This window comes from Musca autumnalis, unplaced genomic scaffold (assembly GCF_047663935.1).
Source record: "Musca autumnalis isolate F117 unplaced genomic scaffold, ASM4766393v1 scaffold_5, whole genome shotgun sequence".
In the NCBI taxonomy this organism is placed as follows: Eukaryota; Metazoa; Arthropoda; class Insecta; order Diptera; family Muscidae; genus Musca; species Musca autumnalis.
Window position 1 is genome coordinate 21081189 of NW_027412088.1, and position 14244 is coordinate 21095432.

At 37.8% G+C, this 14244-nt stretch overlaps 1 protein-coding gene across 1 annotated transcript in view; it reads right to left on the reverse strand.

Moving 5' to 3' along the window:
• Nucleotides 1-436: 436 nt before the first annotated feature.
• Nucleotides 437-14244, reverse strand: part of LOC141406221 (uncharacterized) — a 112129-nt gene continuing 98321 nt past the window's right edge. The window contains exons 2-4 of the mRNA XM_073991421.1: nt 11999-12187; nt 11278-11926; nt 437-734 (exon numbers count right to left, since the gene is read on the reverse strand). Coding sequence (XP_073847522.1) covers nt 437-734; nt 11278-11926; nt 11999-12187 — 1136 coding nt within the window. The remainder of the gene's footprint in view (nt 735-11277; nt 11927-11998; nt 12188-14244) is intronic.

The following is a 14244-nucleotide window of genomic DNA, read 5'->3' on the forward strand; positions in this document are numbered from 1 at the left end:
CTTATATATTTAGAAAAAATGTATAAATAAAAACAAAAAATGTATCTCTATTGGATCGATGGAATGGGTTCAAATGCTAATGAAAAGATCTGATCTTTCACGACTTCGTTTGAAGCAATGCAAAAGATGCCATGAAATCACGTCATCGCATGGAACCCCTTCCTTCAAATTTTGCTGGGTATTGATGAGCATCCACATCGGATGGAATTTTTCTTACACCCATAACAAGTTTGGCTTTGATATACATATGCCACAAGAAAACTATCCGCAAAACAACCTCCCCATATTAGAATTAAATAAAAGCTTTAACTTTAGAATTTATTTCTAAATAATTATTTTGTATTTTATAAATATTAAATCTATAGAAATGTAATAATACTTGATTTTTTCTTGTTTTTTTTTGTGTATATAATTTACTTAATTCTAAATTCTACAATTAGTAAGCGGTACGAACGCGATAATTAATACTAAAACCCGTTTCGGTTTCATCGGTAAACCCATCACTGGTAAAGTACAAAATAAATGGTGCCGAGGCGATAAGGGAAGGGCGCGACTGCAGCGATGTGCCACAATAATAGGTGGGCAAAATATTCAAACTATTTGCCACAAATGATTGTGGTATCATTAGATAATCCTCACGACGTCCGTCCGTTTGTATGGTACTGTGACAATCGCTGTCATAGCCGGCAGCATTGGCCACTTCATTGGACAGGGAGAACTTTGTGGCTTGATATCTGGAAAGATATATTAAATAAATATATATATTAAAAAGAAAATATAGTATTAAATATATAATAAAATTAAAATTGAAAGCAATTTGTGTTTCTCAGCTGATTTGAACTGAAAACAGATGACATTTGCAATGATGACGAACAAAGAAACTGACAAAAAACTTCTAATTGACCAGCTGAACGATGAAATGAACAACAATTATTTCAATACTCAAAACCTCTTCAAATTATTGCTGCTCTCAGTTCTGTTTACGACAATGTTCATACTTAGATATGTAGTATCCAACAACTTAAACTTATTTTGCCTTTGGGAGAATTTTTGAAACTGGTCCATGATTAACGATCTTCTTCCACAATGGAATGGATTTTCTTTTTTGAAAGTGAGAGTGTAAAAGTCTGGGAAAATGTGAAGTGAAATGTTCTGACCTGCAGCATCATTAGGAAAGTAATTAGTATTCGAATGCGCCAAACAATTATTGACTGATGCATTAATTTTGAAATAAACGATTTTCCCAACTATAACAAATGGGGGAAAAAGAAGATTTATTTTCTATTGCTTTTTTTAGAAAACAGAGTTTAAACGTTCTTTCGAACCTTCAGGCTTTTAGCTAATACAGCTGGATAGCAAGTTTATAGGGAAAAAAATAATGAGCCCCTAAGCAGAATTATTTTTAGAAGTTTTCACGGTTTAGAAATTGAAGATATCTTTATGAACCGTGTGAAAAAAGTTATAGAACAAAATATCGTCTGCTCCGTCGGAAAAGGTCGTAAGTCCACTTTTTTTGGAAATCGCGTTTTTGTTACAGGATGATAGTACAAGTCAAAACACGTCGTATGATACAAAGAAAATGGTAGTATGTCGCGTTTTTCTTTACGTTTTGCCCTTGTCGGAAAAGGTCGTAAGTCCATAAAACGTACAAATTTGAGTACGAAAAGGTCGTAAGTCCACAGGAAAATGTATACTTTAAAAGAATACTACAGCTTATGTAGTTCAGATATAATGTTTAGCGTCATCCATGGTTGGGGTACAATGTAAAGAACTAGCCTACACCTTTGGATGATAATCGGATGATATTTGGCGGAACCTGTGGACCAAAATTTGAACAAAAATGTGACAATTTCTATATTGCAACGAAAATTTACATTTGAAATCTATTTTCCCCTATAAGCGAACTGATTATGAAAGATGGACTTCTGGCCTTTTCATTGATACAAATTGGGATGCTGTGTGTGTTCAAATACCTCACGTATTGAAAAATTTGTAAAAAAAAATGAAATTTTTACTGTTTTTTCTGTCGTATATCTTACTTAACTTTATCAACTAGTAATTTGTTGTTTCTCTAGGGACATTTATTCACATAACGAGATTAGTTTGTATTCTGAATTTAATAAAGTAATCCCTTCTAACGGACGGGTAAATGCAATGTTTATATTATTAAATGATTCTGAAATAATAATTGATTGAAATGTTATTAAACTAAGAAGACATCATGGTTTTTGTTAACAAAGAGCAGTATGAATTTGGAATGGAATTAGGCGATGGTGCCATGGGTCTAGTTCCCTATGGTTTTCACGGTGATTCTGAAAGCTCTGATGATAAACTTTCTAAACGCAGGGAGACATTACATGCTGAAGATTATACATGGTTTGCAGACAAAAACAAAAGATGCAGTGAGTTGGGGCAGAAATACTTGGGAAGACAAAAAAGGACACTATTTGTGATTACAATGTAGCTAAGAAACCACGTACATTAACGAAATTAATCATGAAATTTAAGTGAACGAAAAGGTCGTAAGGCAAAAATACCAGGTCGTAAGTACAACGTGTCATGTTTTATATTAAATATTAGCCCAACCGGTCCACGTTGCTGGCCCTTGAAACAGTTTATGTTACGTTTTCGTATGTCAATTATATTTTTTTTGCATCGCAAATTAGTTGGAATATCCAACAACTCAACCATGAGTTGTATTGAATTTTACTTCAGTTAGTTTCCTTTCGTTTATGAAGAAGACTTAATACCAAATTTCAGCAATTTCGGGAGGCACCATTCTATAGGGCTATATGAAGGCGTAAGCCTATATAGACAAATTTATGGGAGAAAATTTTACACCCCAAACGAAGAATAAATACCCAATTTCAGCCAGTTCGGAGGAATATTGAGGCCACACCTTAAAAATACCGGAAATCGGTAGGTACCGTTCTATGGGGGCTATATGAAGGCGTCAATACCAAACATCCTTGAAGTAATAGAAACTTCTAAACCGAATCACGAAGATCTGTCTTAAAAATTGCGAGCTGTATCTTAATTTCAAAAGACGGACAGACGGTCATGGTTATGCCGACTTAGAATTTTACTCTAGTCGGGCCTTATTGCTAAAATATGTAATCAGGATTGGGGAAAAGGAATCGTTCGTAAGTTTTATATAGAGCGCATTTAAAAAATAGGGCACAGGTGTAACCCGCTCAACAAAATATATAGCCTACTTCCACCAAGAGACATCCCTGTGCATAATCTGAAAATTACATGAAATAAGTACTTAGGGTCGGAGATTCAACAACCGTTGCCTCGCAAATTAATTTTCTGACCGATACTTTCATAACATTTGCAAAAAAACATTTTTTTAAAAAATAGGGCCTGCCCCCACCCCCTCCGCAATTCAAAAAATATAAAGCCTATTTTCACCTCGGTTGTTCCTTGTATATTCTCTGAAATTTTCAAAAAACATCGGTCTAGCCGTTTTTGAGTCTATGCGGAACATAAAAACATACACACATTGTCTTTTATATATTAGATTTCACTCAAAAGTTTTGGTCCATTAAACCCGCTAATAATTATCTCATCACCATGTTAAATTGCAAGCTTATTCTTTGTCTTAAACTCAATTCAATCTTAAAATTTCGCGTCGATCGGAATATTACTGCGATCTACAGGACAGCTACAAAGTCGGGTAAAAATTGTGGGTTTATTCCATTTCACACCTTTCGATCATAACTAACATCTAATGGGGTCACTTCTGGTCGGAACCCGAACGCTCCACAAAATTTCGTGATGGTCGGTCCAACATTGAGGTCTTGAGTTTTATTACAATTGTTAATGGATGGACGGAGACACATAGCTAAATCGCTTTATCTCGTCAATATATGAAAATATGGCAAGGGGAGGGGGTCTACGACGAATACTTCGCGATGTTACACGAATATTGAACAAAACAAACTTATAATACCCTTCCCACATTGTTTTGTAACTTATAAACATTTTATTTTAAAAACGACCGTAAATTGTAAGAAAAGGTCGTAAGTCCCTACAAAAATACAAAACTGTACAAGGAAAAGGTCGTAAGTCCAAAGACATCCAATTATCTCCCAAACGCGACGGAATTTTATCAAACAAAGTACAGGTATTGAAGCGGAATAAATAAACGAAAAATATTGCCTTTACCACTATAATAAAATCTTTAATACATAAAGCGCTGGAATGTTTTTTCTTCCTCCTGAAACATTTATTGAGAGGGACTTACGACCTTTTCCGACGGAGCAGACGATATAATTAAAAACAGAATCAGTCGGCTTACCCGAAGGCTAACCTCAGTTATGATGATGGATTTAAATTTTTAATTTTAACAATTAAAAAAGTATCAGCGATATACCCCTAGCCTGTGTGAATTGAAACTTTCATCTATTGACAATATCGAATCTAATACCGGCTACGCAGATTTTGTGGCCCTTTTTGGAAGTATGAACATTAGGGCGGTGCTTTTTGTATGGAAGGAAAGCACCTTATTGAATCAGAAAGACGAAGTGCCCAATAAGTGTTCAAATCGCCCCACCCTAATGCACATGCCGACAAAAAATATGCTTGGTTTGAAGCTCAAAAGTGCTGCGGAGGATGTACTTGAAGGAATGGACCGCCATATTCCATTTTGGAAGTAGGTCTACGTTTTGGTATAGCCATCATATAACCGTACCTCCCGATTTAAGGTATTTTGGGGATTTTAGCTAATTTTTTTACCGAAGTAGCTGTAATTTGACGTTTGAGGTTCTCAGTGGTCACGAAACTTCTCCACTAAAAATCGTCAACATAGGTCTATGTTGTAGTATTGCGGTGCCCCCGATTTTCGGTATTTTGGATATTTTAGGTAATTTTTTTACCGAAGTGGCTGTAATTTGACATTTGAGGTTCTCAGTTGTCACGAAACTTTTCCACTAAAAATCGTCAACATATGTTCATGTTGTGGTAGTGCCCCCATATAACGGTACCCAAGATTTTCGGTATTTTGAAGATTTTAGCTACAATTTTTGACCGAACTACCTGATATTTGACATTCGAGGTTCTCCGTGGTGCCGAACTTCTGCAACAAAAAATTGTCCACATATGTCCATTTTTGGTATAGCTACAATTTTTAACCGAACTAGCTGTAATTTGACATTTCAAGTATCAGAGGTGCAGAAACTCCTCCACTAAAAAAACGTCCACATAGGTCAATATAACGGTACCCCCGATTTTCGGTATTTTGACTGGTGGGCACAATATCTATATTGTACATTACAATCCCAGGAATCAGAAACGCGAAGGGCCCAATAAGGTGTTCAAATCGCCCCTGTACTGTACAATCCCAGGAATCAGAAACGCGAAGAGCCCAGTAAGGTGTTCAAAATATGCTTGGTTGCGGAGGATGTACTTGAAGAAATGGACCGACATATTCCATTTTGGAAGTGGATCTTAGTTTGGGAGTCATTTCCTAAGATAGATATTGTGCCCACCAGTCATTTCAGTTGGTCAGCGTATATATAACTTAGAGCTTTTGAACCACTATGTCAGGAAGCAGGGTCTTGTGGGCAAAACATTAAACAAGTCCACAAGAGTAGCATCGGTATAATTTTGAAAACATTTCGAACAGATCCTTAACCGCATTGAAATAATAAAACACTGTAAAAATGTTGAACTCTTATACCTCCCGTACACTAAGGAGAAGACCGATATAGACTATTTCTGAAGAAAAACCACATTTGGACAAAATATTTGGAGATCGAATGTTTGGACGGTTGCTTCGTTCAACAGATAGAGCGCGTACCATTTTAGTGACATTTTGGGGATGAGGTACCGGAATGTGCGCACCGATAGTGCCCATCTTCGAACTTAAACGAAGTTCGGACAAAATATTAATATTAATTTTGGATCGGATCGGCTGATCGCTTCGAGAGTTATCGTGCGCTCCAGCCACTACACATGGTGAAACAGGGTTTTGTAAAGCTTTCGGGCTATTTCTCAGGAAGTATGGACTTGACTCTGAAAAAACTTGTACCGTTGCAATGGAGGCAGCGAATACAAGTTGTTAAAACAGAGAGATTTGAGAGCAGGCAGTAAACTGAATTTTTCCGAAATTTTTTGTGGGGAACCCCATCTATGGAACATCACGATGTGTAAAGTATGGATCAAATCGGTAACTGCCTTCGAGAGTTATCGTGCGCACATTTTTGAACTTTTTTGGGATAGGTACCTAAAGGAGTGGGTCGATATGGCTCATCTTTGAAGAGAATATTACGATGACTAAATACTGGACCGAATCGGCAGATCCGTTCTGGAGTTATCGTGTGCTCCAACCACTATACATGGTGCCATGGTACCAGCAGTGGACCGATATGGCTTATCTTCGAACTTAAAGTAAGTTTGTACAAAATGTTACGAAGTCTAAGTTTTGGCCCAAATCGGTTTATCCGTTCGAGAGTTATCGTGCGCTCCATCGGACATAGGGACGGACATTGTTAAATCGACCCTCGTTAGTCTAATGACTGAGGGTATAAAAAATATAGGATTTTCGTAGGTGAGAAAAGAAGTATTAGAAATCTTCAGGGAACATTTTTGGGGGGTATGTGAAGTTATGATATCTATCTGCAATGGGTCTAATTATTGCACTGACAGATCCAACTGACACAGTCGTGCCCGAAGTTTAAAAAATAGACAGGGTGGTCCTGCTACTATAGGAAGACAATGGTGCCAGCAAAGGTTATTGATTTCGCTTTTGTCGCCCATAGTAAAAACCCTTGCGAGTTTCCAAATTGCAATCATCAGTTCCATCTCTACACATATGTGTATTAGTCGCGGTCTCAACCAGAACAAAACGTGGGATAGAACTGTATTGGTGGTGCTCAATTTATCGGGAGCTTTTGATATTGTCAAGCACTCCACATTGTTTAAGGACATCGTTCAGATTACCCTCCAAGTTGTACGTTAAATTCAGGGGACTTTCTGCCCCTGAATTCAAAGCTCGGAGCCCGGTGAGTACCCCAAGGTAGGATCATACCTCCGGAACTGTTTAATCTCTATCTTTCCTGTATTCCAAGTTCCTCCAGACGACATTAAGAAAAAATTTACGTATCTCGATGATTTTACGATTTTAGCGTCGGAAACCTTCGCAAAAACTGTTAACCTGGTGGATTGTAACATAAATCCGACCACTAACTACCCCAAGATTCTAGTAGTCACATTTGAAATATCTGCCACAAGCTGAGATGTAGCAACAAGGTCTTCAAATCCCATGTCATGATGGATAGGACCCCTCCCACGCAGGCATGTCAGGAGGGATTTTCATGATCTAGAGAAAGAACTGCAAGAGGAGGCACCCAGTCGCAGTCGCAGCAAGACTATCAAACAGGTTCGATTAGTAGTCACACTGATGAAGTTGCAAATGCCATAAAGAACTACAGTCTTCGGAGTGCACCCCCTCTCTATCGCAGCTGAAGAATGTTAGCTGCCATAACAAACCAGAGTAATTTTGGGTCAAAGACGAATGATTGGTGACACCCTGTAAAACAACTGCCCAGCATGTGGTTCAGGCTTGCACTACACACTGTTCCCTTTTCAACTGCTCTACCAAACCTTCTCAACTAACTCCTGTGGCTACAACCTATCGCTACAACTAAAACCCTCCACTATAAAATATTCTGAACTTAAAATAAAGTAATTAGTTTCCTGTTAGGTGCAAAAACTATTCGACCACGGATACCCAAATGCCAAAAATTAGGTCAAACAAGTAAAAAAGTATCAGTCGACTGTGCCGACAGAGATATACCCCCACCCTATGTGAATTGAAACTTTTATCTACGGACAAATCGACACAATTGTTGAACTTTTGTGGGGGAGGTACCATAAGGAGAAGATCGATATCGGCCATTTTAGAAATTAATTAAACTAAGTCTGGACGCCTTAGGGCTGTTTTGTCAAGAAGTATGGACTTGCCCCTGAAAGAGCATTTACCGTTGGAATTGAGGCAATCAAAGTGATTCGAGAGCAGGTCTTAAAGTGAACTTATCCGAAATTTTGGGTGGGAGGTACCCGAAGGAGTGGACAAATATAGTTAATATTTTTTTTGCAACTTTCAGGCTTTTTGCGGTAAATAAAAGTTGCTACAACAAAAATCAAAGCGAATCGGGAGCAGGTCCTAAACTGAACTTTTCCGAACTTTTGTGTGGGAGGTACCCAAAGGAGTTGACCGATTGAGTCCATATTGGAACCCCATCTAAGTCTGGACAAACTAAGTAAACTAAGTTTGGACAAAAGATTACAAAAGTCAAATTTTGGACCGAATCGGTTAATCCGTTCGAGAGTTATCGTGCGCTCCAGCCAGACAGACAGACGGACGGACATGGCTAAATCAAATCCAAATTGTCTAAAACAGATTTCGTCCAAACATACTTGGACCATTATTTGGATGAGGCACATTTTGCCCGTATGAAAGTGTATATACCCTCGTTAGCATAAATGCTGAGGGTATAAAAATGTATCTAAGCATTTCTTTAATCTGTTGGTATCTTTATATGGGGATTTTTGGTGGAGGAGTTTCGGGACCGCTGAGAACTTCAAATCTCCAATTTCAACTATTTCGGTTAAACATTTTAGTTAAAATCCTCAAAATACCGAAAAATGGGTGGTACTGTTGTATGGGGGCTATACCAAAAAAAGGACCTATGTGGACGATTTTTTGATGGAAGAGTTTCGGGAGCTCTGAACACTTCAAATGTCAAATTACAACTAGTTCGGTTAAATATAGTAGCTAAAATCCTCAGAATACCGAAAATTGCGAGGTACCTTTCTATAGGGGCTATACCAAAAAATGGACCTATGTAGATAATTTGTTGGTGCAGAAGTTCGGGATGACGGATGTCAAATATCAGGTAGTTCGGTTAAAAATTGTAGCTACAATCCTCATAATACCGAAAATCGGGGGGTACCATTATATGGGGACAATACCACAACAATGACCTATGTTGACGATTTTTGGTGGAGATGTTTCGTGACCACTGAGAACCTCAAATGTCAAATTACAGCTACACCTATAAAACAATTAGTTAAAATCCCCAAAATACCGAAAATCGGGGGTACCGTTATATGGGGGCAATACCACAACATGGAAATATGTTGACGATTTGTAGTGGAAAAGTTTCGTGACCACTGAGAACCTCAAATGTCAAATTACAGCTACTTCGGTAAAAAAAAATTATCTAAAATTCCCAAAATACCTTTAATCGAGAGGTACCCTTATATGTGGGCTATACCAAAACGTGGACCTATATTGATCATTTTTAGCGGAAAAATTTTTTGGCCATTTGGCCATAGATTTCAGCTAGCTCGGTCTAAAAATGTAGCTAAAATCCTCAAAATACCATAAATCGGGTGGTACCGTGGACCTATATAACCCATATTCGATCAATTATTGCGGACGCTAGAGTGATTACAAAAGACGGACAGACGGACGGACCGACGGACATGGTTACATCGTCATAGAATTTTATCCTGATCAACAATTGGTCTGTTCCTTTACTTTTGAAAAAGGCAAAACCGGCAAAAGTAGTAAAAGTTGTAAACTACTCCCATTTGAATTGTATGGTGCCTGAAGTAAAGGAACGCTTTTCGAGTTAAAGTGGAGCTAATATATGATTAGTTCGATGTGTTACAAAGAGAAAAAACAAGCCTAATATTCCCTCCACACTATGGTTTCATTCAACAAGATGGAAATTAAAGAGATGTGTATGAATGGGTGTCCCTAAATATTGGAACATTTCCGGGCCCATATTTGGTGGGAAACAAATTAAAGTTGTAGTCTTGATCACAACCACTATCCGGGATTTAAATGTCAACACGATCTGAGAAATGGCCTTAAATTGGAATAAAGCACTAGAGTGTCTGGATCTACCTTGAGGAGCTATTTCTTTCGATAGTTATCGTTCCCAGGAGCTATTTTGGTTTGCTATCATAGTATTTTATATCAGGAAGCATGGAATTGTCCATGAAAAACATTATAGCGCTATAATCAGGACCCCAAGGACTACCATCGGTAAACATTTCAAAAGAATTTATGTGAAAATTTTGAACATTTGTGGTGGACGTACCTGAATGTGTTGTCCAATATATGCATTTTTAAAACTTGATTTATGGGGGTTTTGGAGCATTATGCCATGTAGAATGGACTTACCCACAAGAACCATTTGACAAAAATTTCAAAGTTATCTTTAAATTTAACTTACTTTTATGAGAAAGGTAGCCGAAGGAATAGTCCGATAAAGACCTTATTGGAACTTGATGTACGATTGGAATTTTAAAATGTGCAAATCGGATACTCATTCCTTAAGTTCATTTTAGTATTGACGGCAGGATTTTAGGAGCTTTTGGGCCATTTTCTTAGGAGATATAAACGGTGATGGGATAGGATGGATGGTTGAGAACTGGAAGCGCCAAACTTCAATGGATAAAGTTCCGATAAAGAAGAGCGAAAATTGTTTTCAGTTGGAGTAGCACAAAAAAACTGAGGTGCTTGAAAGCCATAAGCAAAGGAACGCCTACGTGCTCTCAGAGAACGTTGCTCTCTCCACACACAAGTTGTGTTCCTTTACATACCTGAGGTTACCATTTGTTACCATTTTTAACTTGCAAAGCTTTCCTTAACCCCAAAAAGTGGTAAAACTGGAAGCAATATTTAAGTGAGTGAGAGAGGAGAGAGAGCAGAAATGCCTTCTCTTCTACCACAGGCTACCAGACAAATTTCTTCAGGTAAAAAAGGGTAGAACTGATTTTTCGACATTTGTTTGACGATTATTTGACAATGAAGAAAAAAAACGGAAGAAAAAGGCGAACGCTGACAAAACAAAATTAAAAACTGGGAAATAAAAGAAGAAAATTGAATTTTTATGTTTCTTTTTGACATTGCTACCAGATCTACCATTTTTTCGCTCCCTTTCTTTTCTGGTAAAACTGTTCATGAAAGAGCAATTTTGACAGTTTTCTCTTTTACCACTTTTACCATTAAAAAATTAAAGGAACAAAGCTATAATTTCTCTAATGGAAAAATGTTGCACTCACACAATGACAGCTCTCAAAAGTATGCAAAAGAAAGGTGATGTCTATCCCTGATTATTGACCACCCAAATTAAGTTGGCTTTTTCGCAAAAAGAATTAGTTATAAGTTTTCTAGAATTTGTTCTTAAAATCCCGACAATATACACAAAGAAAAAAAAGCAAAAAAAATGCTTAAAAAACATTTACGGTACTTACTCAATCATGGACGCTCCCGGTGTCGGCTTAATGCAGATGACATAATTGAAATTGGGCAAATAATATGTGCTGCCGTCATCTTTGAAATTAAAAGTTCTTATGGTACCCATTGGTTGGGTAAAATATTGATGACAACCCGATGGTGCGAGCAGCTCAAAATCATTATTATGATGTGAGGAAAATATTGTTCTCAAATTTGGTAAATTATTACCATTTACAAATGGCATAAAACTTTGCTGGAACGTTTGCTGCTGGTGGTGCGACTGTGAACGTTTTTTTGGTGCCGGACATTCCAATTGTGTTATAACCATACGCCAAGTATTGAACGACCAACGATTAGGTAAGTTAAATGTCAATGTGATTTCCTGAATACCATTGGCCACATTGAAGGGTATGTAAAGATGTTGGCCGGTGTTATCGCCACACAAAGTAAAATCACCAATCATTAGATTATCACCACATTCCAAAGTGTGGGTACCGGGATTATAGGTGGGTGGCTGGAGCTCGAAACGTTGAAATTCGATTAACAGTTGACATACATTTGAACTAAAGGCTTGTATGTGATATTCACAGGGATCCTGGGTAAAGAGGGCGGGATTTTTAATGATGGTACGTTTCAGTTTCGATACGGCATTGCATTGGAGATTTGCTGAAAGTGGCACAAAAAGAAGAACATTTTGTAATAAAATTAATAAATTAAGAAGAGATTAAATTGTCTTACTTTCACAACAAACTCCATAGGAGCCACTGCAGTAGCCCCGGGGAGTGCCACCAGAACTAAGGCACCTGAATCGCGTCATACATGTGCCACTGGCATCATCTGTGGTCAAACAACTCTCGGCAATGTTACTGCGTCTAGCTTCACGAAATGATATATCCAGGGTCTGATTATTCTTGTTATCATTTTCCACTGTATCCAAACAAAAAATCGAGGGGATCAAAAAGGTCCACATCACCAACACCACCACTGCTCTCATAATTCGTAGCATTTCTTTTTTGATTCCTTGATTTCTGATTTAAAAATCCGCACAAAATATTGATATATCCACTGTTGTTGCAGAGCTTTATTTACGTTTCTTTCTATTGAACAACTGATGTTGGTCTAGATACCAACTATGGCTTATATACCACCAATAGCAGCATCATAATAAGAAAGCCAACTAAGACAAGTAGATAGGCACTCAATTGTCATGTTGTTACTTCTTACCAATTAACCATGGCGGGATCGTCGCCACACAACTAACTTTCTCTCTCATTCATTCATTGATTCTTCGTTTGAATCTTTACTCTGTTAGTAAGCCAGCCAGCCAGCCAGCCACCCTCCTCTGCTGCCAATGCGGCTGCTGGCTAGTTGACCAAGAAATTGTTTTTTCATGTAGCATTCTGAAATTGAGTAAATATTTGTACAAGCCAATGATGTTTTTATTTTTTTTTTTTTTTTGGGGAAATGGGCTCTCTCTCTGATGACGGAATTCCTCGAACTTTTTTTCTATTTTTTTGTTGATGATTAAACTTTTGAAAATTTTGATATAATTTCTAAACTAAAATATTTTTTTTTAAATTCTTTTTTCCTCCTTTTTCAGAAAATTCCAGGTAGGTATCCGCATGGACCAAAAGTCATCAGCCGAATACTCTTTATATTCAACTGCTGTATCTTCAAACTATTCATTGTATCCGAACCAAATAAACGTTATGTACTTTTGCTACTTATCGCCTAATTATTATTCATTATTAGTGTTGTTCGACAATTATTTGTAAACTTTTTATGCAAATAGTGCTTGGAAAAGAGTAAGGGGGTGGAGTGGTGACGAACTTTTCACTAAATATCTAAATTTAAGACATGTTAAACTAAAACAAATTTTTATTGTCAGCAACTGTAAATAATTTTTTGCATAGGGTATACACTCTTTGATACGACCATAAATTCGCCTCATATAAATAACTGTTATAGGACCTAAGTATGTTTGGACGAAATTGGTTTCAGGCGTCTGTCCGTCTGTCTGTCTGGCTGGTGCGCACAAAAACTCTCAAACGATTCGAACCAAATTTTGGGTGTCCAAACTTAGTTTAAGTTCGAAGATGGGCCACATCGTTCCACTCCTTGGGGTATCTCCCAGACAAAAGCTAAAATTTTTTTCTAAAATTGTGTCAACGATAACTCTTGAAGGCAGCAATCGATTTGGCTCAAACTTTGCGTATTATTCCTTTCCGATAGTCCGATATAGGACTCGAATATGGACTATATGTCTCCACTTCTTCGGGTACCTCCCACACAAAATTCGGATAAAGTGGACTTTAAGAGCACCTATCGGATCATGTTGATTTTTTTTCAGTAGGTTGTCCTTTGCTGCTCCTTTTACGACGGTACATTATTTGTCTTGCGCAAGTCCACACTTCTTGAGATATTAGCCAAACAGCTAAATGGAACCCTGACAGCACCAACCAAAATGACAAATCCGCAAGATAATTCTCGCAGGGAGTTTCTGATTAGTACATACTTTACGCATCTTATTATTTCATCCAGTCATGTATCATTTTAGAATATGGACTATATCGGTCCACTCCTTCGGGTACCTCCCACACAAAATTCGGAAAAAAGTGACGTTTAAGAGCTTCTCTCGCATCGTTTTGATCCTTTTTGTTGGTTGTTGTTGTTGTGTTAAACAGTGTCTTATTATTATGTTTGTATGTTCGTTCTCCTGTTCAATCTGGCTCTGGGTCTATCTCCAGTTCCAGGAAGTTGGCTACTTCGATGGGATGTAACCACAGATCCACTGGAGTCAGATGAGTAGGCTTGGCGGGGCAGTTGAATAGGTGCTTAGTACCGTGCGGGCCCATGCCGCATACTGGGCAGATGTCTTGCACGGTGCGATCGATTCCCGCTCTATAGGAATTTAGGCGACTGCAATATCCTGAGCGTAATTGAGCCAAAACTACTCTGGTTTGTCGTGGCAGCTGACGCTCTTC